The 15,784-nt window shown below is 32.5% G+C and overlaps 1 protein-coding gene across 1 annotated transcript in view; it reads right to left on the reverse strand.

Annotated features, from left to right (window-relative positions):
• Positions 1-3,301: 3,301 nt before the first annotated feature.
• LOC117119756 (aminopeptidase N-like) overlaps positions 3,302-15,784 on the reverse strand; it is a 36,820-nt gene continuing 24,337 nt past the window's right edge. Inside the window, exons 7-18 of the mRNA XM_033264627.1 lie at positions 12,231-12,344; positions 11,628-11,762; positions 11,185-11,250; positions 10,287-10,352; positions 9,414-9,595; positions 9,105-9,199; positions 6,985-7,118; positions 6,477-6,680; positions 5,917-5,993; positions 5,203-5,313; positions 4,491-4,658; positions 3,302-3,679 (exon numbers count right to left, since the gene is read on the reverse strand). Of these exons, the coding sequence (XP_033120518.1) occupies positions 3,526-3,679; positions 4,491-4,658; positions 5,203-5,313; positions 5,917-5,993; positions 6,477-6,680; positions 6,985-7,118; positions 9,105-9,199; positions 9,414-9,595; positions 10,287-10,352; positions 11,185-11,250; positions 11,628-11,762; positions 12,231-12,344 (1,506 nt within the window). The 3' untranslated portion in view covers positions 3,302-3,525. The remainder of the gene's footprint in view (positions 3,680-4,490; positions 4,659-5,202; positions 5,314-5,916; positions 5,994-6,476; positions 6,681-6,984; positions 7,119-9,104; positions 9,200-9,413; positions 9,596-10,286; positions 10,353-11,184; positions 11,251-11,627; positions 11,763-12,230; positions 12,345-15,784) is intronic.

The following is a 15,784-nucleotide window of genomic DNA, read 5'->3' on the forward strand; positions in this document are numbered from 1 at the left end:
CTCTAAATGTCTTCTGAAAATAAATTTTAAAACTAAATAAATTTTAAACGATAAAGAAGAGGAATCTGTGAGTGTAAAAAAAGTTGCCTTAACTGCTATCTATGCAGATGCCTTAAGCCACTGGGAGTTGGGAGTTTAAATTAATAATATATATACTATATTACATACATATTATCACATTTATAATGGTGATGGGTGCACGTCATGTATGTTCCGAATTATATAGTTGAACAGCATAGGTAAACAAATGAAATACCAAGTTGACATATAACAAAACATGTCTGTTATTTCTCACAAATATTTCGGTAGCACATGCAACCTTTCTTAAGGTATAGTGGCATGATCACTACACGTTGAGAAAGGTTGCAGGTACAACAAAATATTGTTGAGAAATAAAAGATAAAGTTTTTCATGGTATATGGAGCAAAAATCATAACTATTAATATAGATATAAACAGCCAAGGTATTGATCTCCTTACTCAATTATTAACCGATATATTCTGCTACAAATCGGCTAGCAATTAATAGTTCATTAATTATTTAATATTTAATTATATAATATATTTCTTTTATTTACACAAAATTAAAACATTACACAGCTAATTTACCACAATCTATATTTTGTACAAAAACTATGATTTTCATATATATCTATAAAACATTACACATAATTAGAGTTTAATATTTAAAATTTCAATACAACTGTACATATATCATGATTATTCACATAAAAAGGTATTTATTAAAAATGCGAAATAAAAATTATTTTTAACATTAAGCTGTCTGGAGCCAATCATAAACTTCCTCCAGGTAACTGCTCATCCAACGTATATTGGCTTTGGTCTGTGCCACTGACTTTAAAAACGCATTAGCTGCTGTTCCTTGGTCCGGATTCGCTGCCATGAACTCTTCAAGCTAAGAATAAAAGATCATCACAAGTTTAGTCAGAATCCCACACCACATTTATTTTTTAAATATGCTGTGTTACCGTGCTATAATCTAAATGGGATGTTGCTGGATTTGGATGTATTCTGTATTGAAAATAATTTCCAATAAGGGCCTTCTGGTGGTGAATTGGGTACTCTTCTCTGAAAAGTGTGCTGCATTCTTTAACATACACATGGGCAATTGCACATGGGACCAATGGCTTAAATGTTTTATCTGAAAGACAGACATTTGAGCCCAGATGGAATTCAACCAGGGACCAAAGTTATAATAATAATAATAATAAAGTAAGAACTTATATAGCGCCATTTAAAAAACCGAAGTAATTATCAGTGGTGCTTCATGTTATTGTTGGAATAAGTTTTGAGTGATTTTTTAAATAAAGGAATTGATGCTGATTTTTTAATGTGAAGTGGTAGTGCGTTCCAGAGTGTGGCTGCAGCAAATGAAAATGATCTGTGTCCGAAGGTCTTAGTGTTGGTGCAAGGGACAGAAATTAAATTGAGATCAGATGAACGTAGGGAACGGCCAGGCACATATTCGGGAAGAAGTTGATTAATGTATGCGGGTTGATTGAGAGTCAGTGACTTATAAGTCAGTAAAAGGATTTTATATTGAATTCTGGCATCAATTTGTAACCAATGAAGTTCACGTAAAATGGGGGTTATATGCTGTCTCTTATACACATCTAGATGTGTATAAGAGACAGGCTAAATAATGCGAATATAAATAAGAATTTGAAGGTCGCCTTCTCAAACGTGAGAGGAGATGGAACTATTCAAATAATTAATTTTATTTGAAATCTAAATATTTTCAGCCAAGTCCAATTTATAAGGGAAATCGTCAATCCGTGACTCATTTACTAATGCATTAATCTACGGAAACAAGACACATTTGACTGGCATATAAGTGATATCGCTTAATTGTCAACCCAGGTGTAACATCAAGCAGAAGTGGAAGAATCTATTGACCGATTAAAAGTGATGACGAAATTGATGAAATTAGGCGTGTCAAACTGGACTGGCCAGACTTTGTTGAACTCCAACATATTTTTGAGCAACATAAGTCTCGAAGAAAAACAGATAAGATATTTAGTGTCCGTTAGACGTAGAGGCATCCAAGTTTGAAATAATAGAATCTGTTTCTAATATTTGAGTGTAGCAAACGTAAAATAATCATTAATTTCAGACTCGTGACCAGGATTCCTTAAGGGAGGGGGCTTCCTATGAGAGGCAGAGGCGAAGGGGAACCTGGGCGTCCAGCCAAGAGTCTGTGAAGTGCTTTTTTGGAATCAAGAGATTATTTTTTATCATTAATATTTTGATGGTTTGATTATGGCTCGATGCAGCGCATGAGTGGTTTGGTTTATTAGAAAGAGATTTGAAAAAGGGGTTCATCAGAACAATAAAAAACCATCTCCATGTTAAGGACTAAATGTATCAGTTAAGACTGGCAGTTGGACAAGTGGAGACATATTTTGGGGGTTTTGTCGTTGATTCTTCGGCCTCTAACCTCAGTTAATCTTGCACGTCAGCCATATTGTACCTGAATCATTCTGCATGCTAATGGAGTCGTGCTTGCTAAAATTCCCTTTTTACGAAGGAATTACCTTACACAGTCATAGGCCCATCTTACTTACATATCTCATTAAAAGATGTAATATAAAACTTACCTACTATAATCTGTGTATAATTAATTAATCAATATTAATTAAAAATTTGTATTGAAATTTAGCATGATATGGTACTTCTTTAATTAGTCTATATTTTACTTTTTTATTGATTTATTTATTTATTACTTTATTTTTGCACATATCTCATTAAAAGATGTAATATAACACATACCTACCATAATTTATGTATAATTAATTAATCAATATTAATTAAAAATTTGTATTGAAATTTAGCATGATATGGTACTTCTTTAATTAGTCTATAATTTACTTTTTTATTAATTAATTTATTTATTATTTTATTTTTGCGCATATCTCATTAAAAGATGTAATATAAAACTTACCTGCCATAATCTGTGTATAATTAATTAATATTAATTAAAAATTTGTATTGAAATTTAGCATGATATGGTACTTCTTTAATTAGTCTATACCTACCATAATTTATGTATAATTTATTAATTAATTATTAATATTAATAAAAAATTGTATTAAATTTTGGCATGATTGGTACTTCTTTAATTAGTCTATAATTTATTTTTTTATTAATTAATTAATTTATTACTTTATTTTTGCACATATCTCATTAAAAGATGTAATATAACACATACCTACCATAATTTATGTATAATTAATTAATTAATTATTAATATTAATTTTAAAAAAATGTATTGAATTTTGGCATGATTGGTACTTCTTTAATTTGTCTACAATTTATTTTTATTTATTATTTATTATTTTTTTTATTATTAATTTATTATCATTATCACTTTTGTTCATTTTAATTTTTTTTCTTAAATGGCATGCAACCTAACCACCAAGCTAGATGTTGAAACCAGTCTCTATCATAATATCCTTCTTACAATGTTTAAAATGTTGGCAAAATACATGACATACTGTCAATACTGTCAATTAACATACGTTTCTCTAAAGAAGACCCAATTAGCTTGGAAGAAGTCCCACGCTAACGAGCTTCCTATCGTGTTTCCCGCCACAGACGACATCACAGACACTACATCTTGCGAGCGTATCTTGTCAGAGTCCAAACAATAATTCAGATACCTAAAAAAATGGGGAAAAAAAAAAACACAAACAATTTAGATGAGCAGTTGGCCGAGAGAATTGTTCCTGCTACTTGTGCTAAAGACCCCGGAAGTCTCGTAAGATTGACTTCGAACATTATCTGTAGGCATACCCAGCATAAATAATCATAACACACCTAAATAGATCCCTGTCATTTGATTGGTTGATTTCGTATCACATGGTTATTCACCCCATTTCGTCACTCATCATGGAAGTTTATTTTCATCTGTGCATTTTATTTCCATCCGTTTTTGCCCATTGCAAGGTGCCTAGGAAACAATACGACTTCAACCTAATACAATCTTTTGATTAGTTAAAAGACCGTGGGATTGTTCCATTTAGACAAAGGGTAAATTTTTTCATAAAATACTAAATGACAAGAATCTCCATTCAGAAAAAAGGTGCATTTTTTGAATAAAATATCAAATGACAAAAATCTATTTTAGGTGTGTTATAAAACATAATGAATGTTTTTTATTCGCCCAATGGAAAGAATATTTTCATGTTTCATTCAATTCAGCTCCCCTTGTTGAATGGAACGGTAAATCTTTCAACACATGACAATATTTTTCCCATTGCTCTCATAAACATTCTTGTTTGACTTAAGGTACTTCTAAAGCTTTGTCCACCCTATCAAATTTTATGTGACAAATAATTGTGATATGCCCATATTTGGGTGTAAAATGACATCATCATGCCCATATATGGACACATCACACAAATTTGTCACATCAAATTTAAAGTGTGGACAGATAGAGCTTCAGCAATCTATAGCAATGAGATATTTTACGTGTTAAGAATCCACGGCTCTTGACTGCATGCTAATGCTGAGAGCAATGTTGATCGTTCCGATGATACCAACGAGGTTTGGAACTGATTCCAAGCAAAGTACCACTCCTCCTGGTCGCCGGCAGCGATTGCAATGCAGTAAACTATGTACTTCAAGTTAGCTGGTATTCTATCAAGAAGAACAAAGATTTATCATTATTATAATGGTGGTTAATTGAGAAAAAGTACTGCCCATCAGGATTCGAACCAAAGTCTCAGGGTATAGTCCGGTTGATATATCAGTTGACCTATGAGGCCGAATGATCCCGGCGTGGATTTTCCCTTCAGAACATTTTATAAATATTTCATAAAATCAGATTAAATCAAATATTAAATTAGGTATAGTATAACATCCTCATTAGGTATATATATTTACCTTCACTAGAATTTGATTATACTTAACAATAGTGGGGCGGATGCAGGATTTGGTGATCACATCACCTCAGCCCCACTATCATTGTTGGGGCTGAGGTGAGAACATTTTGAGAGTATGGACCTCAAAGTGCCCAGAAACTGCACTCTAACACTTTAAAAATCTCAACGATATTATGTTCATAATGATAAAAATAAAATTTCAACAATACAATACAAAAATTATTTTTCTTAATACAATTTAGGTGGTGCGATATAAATACATTTATATGTTGTTGACAAACAAAAGTGAAAATGCTTACAAATTATTGGAGGGATTCATCATCCATTGGGCATACAGGTCTATAGCATTGTTAGTGCAGTCCGTGTTGCCATAGCCACAAGCAAGACTTAATGCAGTAACCTGGCTTAATCTGCAAAAATAATCAGATTTATTTATCATATTTATATAAAAAAATATGAAATAAAAAATATGTAGCTCATAAAAAGGTTTTATCTTATACAGTAATCACAAACTCGAATCTGTACAATTTGATGTGATAAACATAACTGTGTTCAATTGAAATATTGAAACTTTTTAATTAGTAAGTTTTCATTTTTGACACACATACAGCCTTTAAGCAGGCAAGGGTTTTTAAATACAAATCCAACAGGACAATGTTATAAACATATTTTTCAACTCACTTTATATTCATCTTGAAAGCAGGTGACATGAAGGTTTATGTATATAGTGTGTTCTTTTGTTATTAAGGATCATTGTAAACAAGCTATTAAAATTCAGCGGTCCTAAGTTGAAGTCACTTCCAGAAAATCAGTTTAAATGAGCATTTCACGTTTAATTGTATCTTGCTGTGGGAATGGTGATACCCATCATTGTGAAAAATATTGACTTTGCGTGAGATTGGTTAATATTTTCAGGGAGATTCTTGCTTGCTTGCGGGGGTGCAGGAGGCTGTCTTAGTTTGCTGGAGACATGAGACCCCCTGAAAATTTCAAGAAAAAATTGAATAGCTTACTGTGCAACATGTGGCAGCCCAGTTGCATTCCAACCAACATAATCATAGAATGGGGTCACTTGCTTCTTCATGTAGGCCTGAAAGAATTTTGTAGCCCTATCAAAATAGTTGGGGGTTCAAACACAAGCACAATAAAACTTTCTCAAGGCTATGGAAAAAAAAGTTTTCTCCGAAAACCTAATAAAAATACAGTTGAATATGGAACTTTACAGCTGGTGGACCATAGTGATCAGCTTAGCTGAGTGGATCATCCTCATGAAACACTGACATCATGAAGCTCTATCCAACTTTAGTGTGACAAATACCTGTACTTTTCCATATATGGGTATGATAATGATATCATCATGCCCATATATGGATATGATAAACATCATCATCATGAAGAATAAAAAATATAAATCTATTTCGATAAGGACATCGCATGTAAATATTGTCGGACTGAAATAATTTACCCATCTACGTGATAACGCTGGCTATAATAAGACAACACTTTATAAGATTTGTTCATACCCTAGCCAACTTACTGTTAGCTGGGAAGAATATAAATATAATATAATTACCTTGAAATCACCGTAGGCCTTAGACCGACAAAGCATCAAGTCTATATAACCCATGACATCGCTAACTGTCCGCCATGGGATATAGTCTGTCTCTGTGGTTAGGTATTTGGTAAGGTCCAGAGCTGACACTTGGCTGACCTCTCCTGCTCTCGCTAGATTGAATGCATCATTGATCACTGCTGACCGACTACTCTGGGGCAGAATCTACCAAGAAACGAAATGATACCACTATCAGTACTTGGTTGTGTTAATAATAAAAATATATTTAAAAAAATAACAACATACAAGAATAACAACTGCAGCAATAATAATATTGTAAATAATCCAAATAAGTGCCTTTGAATAAACGCTTGCTTAAGCCGAGCATACACTGCGCCCGGCCATCGTCAACCGACACGATTCTGTGGAGAACACAACAAATCTGTATTTTTAAATTTAAAAATAATGAAAAAATGAGTGCCCAGCTTAAGTGCTTATTCACTTTTTCAAAAATATAATCTTCACTTACTGTATGATTAACAGTCAGTTGGTCGCTCAGTAATGCCCAATTCTTCTCATCATAGTTTACACGGTAATAATTATGATGATCCACATTCACTAGAAGCCAGTCATCAGCACCTGTGCCACTTAATTTTACAGTTTCTGAAATATAATTAAAACCATCAAAATGATGAGAAAAATCTGTCATTTACATGACAGAGAGGGTCTGCCTCCTGACTCCAATAGAGCTCTGTTGCTGAATACCACCAGGGTGGCTATGCGCCCTATTCAACCTCTGAAAATGCCCCTTCAAATACCGTAAAAACCTCTAACTGAAGCCATTGGCTTCATTTTATTTTTTTCTCGAACTTTGGATGGGCTTCTTTTTTGAGATGGGCTTCATTTCGGGGCTACTTTGCAAAGTAAAGAGGGGGGGGGGGCTCCTTTTCAAAATGAATGCTGTAAATTTGGGAATTTTTACTATAAAACAATAAATAAGACCACCGTAAGATCAATCTGTATCATGGAGTGCATTAACTGGCATTAAATCACCTAAACTACTGTATAAACCAAGCTTGTTTTTAATTTATTTTGTTTTTTGAATTCCATGTACAGTGTATGTATTTGTACTATTTTGAACAGAAGCCCATGCTATTTTTAAAAGAAGCCCATGGGTTTTTTTTTCCCGAGATAGGCTTCTTTTCGAACCTAATTTTTCAAACCAAAGAGGGAGTTTCATTTTGAGATGGGCTTCTCAAGATCAAGCCCACTGGGCTTCTTCTCGAAATCAAGCAAGTAACCAGGATACCGGATTTACGGTATCCTGGTTACAGGCTAGCCACACTTATATCACTTATCATTTATTGAAAACCAGTTAGGGTCACCACAGATCCATAAATGCAATGTTTTTGAATAACTGTCACTCAGGATTCACAGCAATACATACAAACAGAATAACTTTTAAAAAAATCTTTTCTACAAAAAATATTTTTAAAATGAATGTCGAGGTTGGTTAAAGTACATATAGTGGACTATAGATAAAGTGCATGATGAATTATCTAATCAATAATTTTTTTAAAATTCATCCAAGAGCCGGAAACATGTTAAGATCATACATAATCTGTCTTAAGCTGCATCTACCATGGATCTTATATTATAAAACGTTCATTTTTTTAAATAACCGAAAAAGTAATCTACTCCAATAACTTTGAAGTTTGCAATAATGCGAATGGACATCCGTATGCTGTGGAGTATCATGTTGTTCCAATGACTGACATTGTTATTAATGTATTTAATTATTTCCATGTTGGATTGCCCAATCGGCAGCTTTCAACAATGGTCGGGATTACACTTCTTAAAGATGATTTTAAACGAAGATCGAATGCATTAAATTATCGCCTAAATATGCAGTTGGCTACCATTAAGAATCAAACAATGGAAGAATTGTAATGTAGGGCCGGTTCAGCTTCATTAAGATAGACTTATTTGATACTGGACACAGATTTATAATCGCCAGAAGTGGATTTTATGTACGCTTGAATGATAATCATCTAAATAACAACTTTTGAATAGCCCCACTCCAAAATTCACAGCTGAAAACTTCGATCAAGAAGCAGAAATCAAGTATTAATATTATGTTTGGAATTGACTTTTACATAATTATTGTTCAGTCAGTCCATAAAACAAAGCCTTATTATGTGATACATATTGTAAATTAGTGCAGTGTGGATGAAAAATGGAATCCATTTGTAATGTATCGTTTCAAATTACATCATAAAAATCACAGAATTCCGTTGTCTTGGGTGTTACATTACAATAACCTTAAGGCAAGTTTACACAGCTAGCTCCTTAGTTGAGTCTAACTCTGCATAACTACATGAAAGCGAATACCATGCAATGCAATAGTAGACTAATTTCTATTCATTAATTAATCCAGTCTTCTTACATTCTCACACATAGACACATTTCTAACAGTCAGCAAACTTACATAGATTTAAGTAAGGCTACAAGTTGTATCATATCAAACCAGCTTGAAGAGCTAAGAATACAAAATATCTGAGGGATTAACTAGTTACTCATGATCCACCAAAATAGTATAGAATAGGTAGTTGCAATATGCAATATAAAGTTTTAAAATAAAATACATACCTGTTGATACAGAAGGATCCATCCATACCTGATTGGGATTAACAAATTGCATCTGAGTACTAGTTGTATACGTCAGTGGAACCCACCACACATATCTGGAAAAGTGTTAAGAAAGACGATTTGTTTAGTCATATGTTTATTATTAAAATAGAAAAAAAAAAATAATAGGTGATAAGTAATACAAATTTTGGGTAACTTGTTCACAATCGGAATATACATAAACAAATAAAATAAGTAAACATACAAATAAATAATGAAAGTAAACAAACTTAAAAATACATAACAATTAATGAGAAGCAATATCTTTACCCTAGATCTGGATAATGTGTTGTAAAGTTAGCAACGGGGTCGATAAGAAAGTGTCTTTGACTTGCGGTGAACGTGTCATCATTGTAAGATCTTGTGATGTTTACGCTTGGAAATCCCATCTGAAGGATCCACGTTTCCATGATCTTTTTCACATCAATGTCTTTACCATCTTCCTTTGCAGCCTGTAAATTTATGATAATATATATTAATTCCAGATAATTTGAGTTAATTTATGTCACTATATGTTACATTATAATTATAAATATTAATATTTTAAATTTATATTTTGACAATATATTCTATATAAATCTAAATTTATTAATTCCAGATAATTTGAGTTAATTTATGTCACTATATGTTACATTATAATTATAAATATTAATATTTTAAATTTATATTTTGACAATATATTCTATATAAATCTAAATTTATTTATAAATAATTCTTAAGTTTCTCTTTATAACATTGTTACATTAATTTGTGATAATTTATGCTGTATATGTGAACAATTATAATTCAAGTTTACTTATGACAATTTGAATTTATTTTAAAACCATTTAAAAGATTGGATAAATACTCTAAAATAAGCTTTCTAAAATGTTCACAAAAAAAAAATCAACATCTGTATCAAACTCTTTCATGTAAAAAACTCAGATAATGAAAGTTAATTCAGAATTATTCAAATATGATTATTGCATTGGAAACCACAAAATGTGAGTGTTTGTTCTCCAAAAAACAATCATTATTACCATTCACTACCATCCTGCCAGTAACCAAAAGTAGATATCAGAAAATTTTATTAAAAAATTTCATTAGGATAAAAATTAATATCTTTTACTTATTTTTGAGATTTAAAGGAACATGTTGACTTACTGCAGTAAGGTAAATCCATAGGTCGTCATTCACAGCATTACTGTATGCAAAATCTGATAAATAGTTCTGCCAGACAAATCAACACAACTCATAATGAAATGAGACATATATTCAATATAATCCAGGATATAATCATGTGTTTATAGCGTTTGTTTACATGAAGATTAAATCCATAGCAATCGGTTAAAGATAAACTGCTTGCGTTAATCTAAAAGCGTATATTTAATTCAATATATGAACTGTGTACTTTGCATAATGTATCTAAGTTAATATTGGCGTTCAATTAGAATGAGAGAATATTTTTTTGCCAATTAATGGAGTGGAGTTCTTTTCCTTTTATTCAGTTTCAATGCCTTACAATAAAATTCACACCCACGACCTAATATACAACATTTAAGGCAGATGGGAGCTAGCACAGACAAGCCCATCAACCATTAGCCCCCAATAGTTGAGTTGAATAGATTAGTGGTTAAGGTGCTTGGCATGCAATGCCATGGTCCTGGAACAATTCATGTCACGGTAACAGGATTCTTTAATCACCGGTTTGAAACCAGTACCACTGGATTAGTAGCCAAGCTCCTTTAATCATAGAGTCTGTTGTCCATGTAATGATTAAAATGTCTAAATGCTCAAATCTGAAATAACGATAGCGTTTGTCTCTCTATTGGAAAAAATTGAAACAAAGGCACAATTCTCAATTAGAAGTGCAAAAAAAATGTAAATAAAATCTCTAAACAATATTAGTAATATCAGCAACAAAATAAGACAAAACAGAAGATTTGGTTTTTAGTAAGGGATACATAATATAGGCAGTTCCATTATTTCTAAGGGGTGTTCACTCATTATTCTGTTAATCAAGTATCACAAAACCGGCAATTAATACTGTCGAGAAAACTACCTTCAATCCTTTCCGAAATGTATCTTCACCCAAGAAAAATTGGCACATTCGAATTACTGATGATCCCTATAAAAGAAACAAACGAAAGTAATGGTAAGTCATTTGCTTAAATATATTTCCAATTATCATTCTTATATTATACTCCCTTCTTGTCCACCATCATCATAACTGTCACCATAGTCATTACCTTCACCATCATTTAAGTTAATAGCCATCCTCTTTCGAAACAAGATGATTGGTCAATACTGTACTGACTAACTAACACCATCACTACCAACACTATCATCATCATCACTATAAACATCATCATTATCATCACTATCAACATCAACATTATCATCATTTATCATAATTACCATCTGTTCCATATTTTTCCTACTGTAGAATTTGCATCATCATCATCATCATTCAACATCATCTTTCTTTATCTGTTCTATATTCACCTTATTGTAGGATATTGCATCAAACATTTGATTGATTTCTGCTGGAGTCCTAACTTCAATTGAGATTGGCCTTGATGTCTCCAATGCATCCACTTTGAACACTGGATGAATATCATTCTCAAGGAATTGATCTTGCTGACAATCAATAATAATGATAATAATAACAATAATAATGATAATAATTAATAATATTAACAATTAATAATATTAACAATATATAAAAAAAAACAAAAAACAAAAATAAAATATCAAAATTAACAATAAAACCAACAATAATAAATTGTAATAACAATAATAAAAATGATAATGATAACAATTCAATGCTATATATTAAAATAAATATTCGGTCTTTGAGATGATTTTTAATTGTGCTAGGCACAATTTCTATTCCCATTACCATAATTGTTTCACTGAAAGCTAAAAAATACACAAGTTTTAGGAGTATTTATTTATTTTATTAAAAATTCGTCACGATATATATAAATACATATTGACCAGGGGCGTGACTAGAGATGACATGGGGCTAAAGCCCAACACAACAAGTGGTCATCTCTAAACCCTGGAAAAATATTAGCTCAGGCAGTAGAGCAGCGTAGTTCTCACCATTTGCCAAGTTGGTTCCACTTCTTCAACACCTATGTATTCTACAAAGCTGGCAAAACCTTCATTCAACCACGTATCATCCCACCACTTAAGGGTCACCAGGTTTCCAAACCACTAAAAGTCAAAAAATATATATAAAGCATTAGTTACACGAGTAAAACAACATGCATGAACTTTTAAAATCAAACACGACTCAGTATTCAATTATATTGTATATGATGTATATACCATTCTTTGTAATTTTCAAAAAAGCTTTTTTCCAATAGCAACTGCACTGTAGACCTCCTTCCCTTCTGAATGTTTTTCCTCTAAAATTTCCATTTTTTTTTTAAATATTTGGAATTGTACATAAAAAGGAAATTTTATCTTTTAATCTTTTATGTATATTATTGATACCATTAACCAGCACCACCACCACTGCACTCACCCGTTCTTCTGTACCACATTAGCCAGCATTTTTTTTGTTTTTGTTTTTTTTTTGTTTTAACCATATTTATAGAGCGTATCCTAGAAGGTCGGCTGATATTCAGGGGCCCTAAGCCTCATAAAGAGTGGAGTTGTTTTAGTTGTGAGAAAAAGTCCTACTGTCACAGGAATTGAACCCAGGACCCTGAGATTAGAAGTCAAGCATCTTAACCACTACGCTATTCAACTCCACTCCAATGCTTCTCTCTCCATATCAATACCATGTGAGCAATTAGTAAGCTCTTGATTAAAAACACAACTGTTAATTGCCACTGAGGTTTCCACCCCCACACTCCCTCTATCAAAACCTCTACTTTTAAGTGTCCCATACACAAGTGACAGTGATAAAGCAAACACAAAGGGGCAGAGTAATTAAAACAGGATATAAATTACTAATTTCGTAACTTTAATAAGTATTTAGGAAGTAAAACTATCGTCAGATGCAAGAGGTGATAAAGATTATATAAATGTAGATTTGTAAACATTAAACAGGCAAAAATATTCAGACTATGAAACTAAAACTCAAATTGAAAAGTTAGTCAAAATTTTTAATATTTAGTACTATATAGTAAATGATCTTGAAAAATAGATTTCATTGAAAAAAAAGATATAAAAAGCTGGAAGCATTGAAGGTTTGGAATACCAAAAAGAATGTTGAAAATCAGCTGGTTAGGAAGATTACATCTATCTAAAGGCCAACTCAGACAGCGTAGTTTTTTTTTGGAAAAAAAAATAATTGTAGGCTAACAGAATTCTAAAACTGCATGAAAACATTTTTTTTACAAAAAACCCATACTGCCACAAGCTGAAGCAACCATGGTTACGCAGTGTCTATTGTGGCAACTACACAGCCATTTTATTTTATAAAGTATTTACCAGTTTTCTATTCGTCTAGTTGTCTTTGTTAAGTAGGATCTATTTTATCACTGTGCAGGCAGGTGTGGTTTAATGAAGAACGACCAGTAGAATATGGCCTATAATATTTGTTCTTGTTAAACAAGAACTCAATAACTGTGACTTTGAATTGAAGTGAAAAACAAAGGCAAAGAAGAAAGGAAAAATGCTGCTTATTCCAATACAATAACAAAATTACTAGATCAGTGATTCTTAACTGGTGTCCTCTGAATCAGATCAGCACAAGATTGCGAATAGCATGGAAAAGAATATGACAGTGTTCTTCTGACAAGATCTGATTACTAATGATAGAAGTTAGAGTTCTTATTTTTGATTTACTTGATTGGTTTGTCACCACTTATTGCAAAATCGTATAATTACAAATTAAATGACTTTTCTGATTGACTTCCTGCTAAAGCAACACAGTATACTGGGTGGGCTTAGCTCCAAATCCTACTTAATCTTGAATTAATATAGCTTAATCCTATGAGAAATATGTTATCAAATAAGCTAAAAATACAGATGATGAGTGAAAATTTCTTGATGGAATGTTGCCTGTCTTCCAATATCAGGATCTTTGGTTAATTCCTATAGATGCCAGGAATTTTCCTATTCACACCATTATAACATTACGCAAGTGCAGTACAGTATACAAAATCGGCTGCAGCAATTGCCCTTCTGTGTATATAGGCGCGACTTCAAGACCACTAGGCCCCAGAATCAAAGAACATAAAACAAATGTGGATGCCCATTGCACAGGTGTGAGAACAAGAGCTGCCAGTAACTCCACCTCCAAACTTATCTACTCCTCTGCAATAACCGATCACATGGCAAAACTCTACCATATCCCAGATTGGAATAATGTCAAAATTCTAGCTAAAGAGCAAACATGGCATGAACAAAAAATCAGTGCAATCGATCAAAATCAGATCAGAGAAAATCTAGAAATGAATCATGACGAAGGAATCCACAGACTCCCCCACATTTACAACAACTTATTGAAGGAGGCAGCCAGCAAACCCCATCTGGGAACTTCATCGATGGTGACTGCCACCGTCCTGTGTATACAGCGCAAATCTCACCGAATTTAGTGTATCTCATTTGCCAAATCCTTAGAAACAGCGAGAAAAAAAAAAAGGACACATTGTGTTGGCCAACCATCTGGTGACGAATCCACTTCGACTCTGCGTAAGAATTTGATAACGCAACACTGCTAAGTCTGAATGCATCATCTCAAAAATTGATTCATCACATTCAACCTAGAGTGGCATTGGCACATGGCTTTAATTAAGGTCAATATTTTTCCGAATATTTTGCTGTCAAAGGAGACATAAAAAAATTTACGATAAAGAGAAATGTACTATGAAATGTCCAATATAATTTTGTGTCCCTTTGAAAATCATTAATTATCAATGATAATGTAAAAATTTATGTTTTCTATCAGAGACTGCTTCCACAGAAGAAGCTAGTTAACATTTCATACAGTAATTAACGTTAATGAGTTTTGCTTAGGAACATCTGTGAAAATCCTAATACGATCATTATCAATACACAGAGACAAGCCAAAGAGTAGGGAGTCTGAGATGCACCGCAGTAGGTCACTTTCAACAAAAGCGCTGGTTAAAATGTCATTCAGTAATAGTGTTAATGAGTTTGGCTCAGGAAACAAAACAGGTGTGTTAAACCTAATAAAACCATTTTCAATACATGGAGATAAATTATCAGGAATTATTTATAGGAGATAAATTAGTTTATTTAAGATAAAGAGTGCTTTGCCCTACATTTGTATATCCTGAACTTTGATAATTTTCTGAATGTCCAAATGGAGAATTAGATGTCGGAAGGCGGGTGTGCTGGGGAGGTTATTAATTAATGTCTAATTGGTAGCAATGTGATAGGGATTGTCTTGATATCTGTACATCTATTTGACTCTGGGTATGTTATGAACTTAAGTTGCATTTGTGTAAAGGGATAAAAAAAAAAGCAGTACCTATTGTTTACACAAATTAATTCTAATTAGATGTTATTATCCTAACCCAATCCATATAATAAAATACAATCAGAATTATGAATTGTCTCAACACTAGTGTTACACTAATCACGTCATGCCTTATATTGCAACACTAAATTTGAAACCTTTGCTTTCCAAAATGAACACCTGCTTTTAATTGATAACAAGTTTGAGAGGGGACAAG

This window comes from Anneissia japonica, unplaced genomic scaffold (assembly GCF_011630105.1).
Source record: "Anneissia japonica isolate Jap-2015-1 unplaced genomic scaffold, ASM1163010v1 scaffold11151_len745516_cov174, whole genome shotgun sequence".
NCBI lineage: Eukaryota > Metazoa > Echinodermata > Crinoidea > Comatulida > Comatulidae > Anneissia > Anneissia japonica.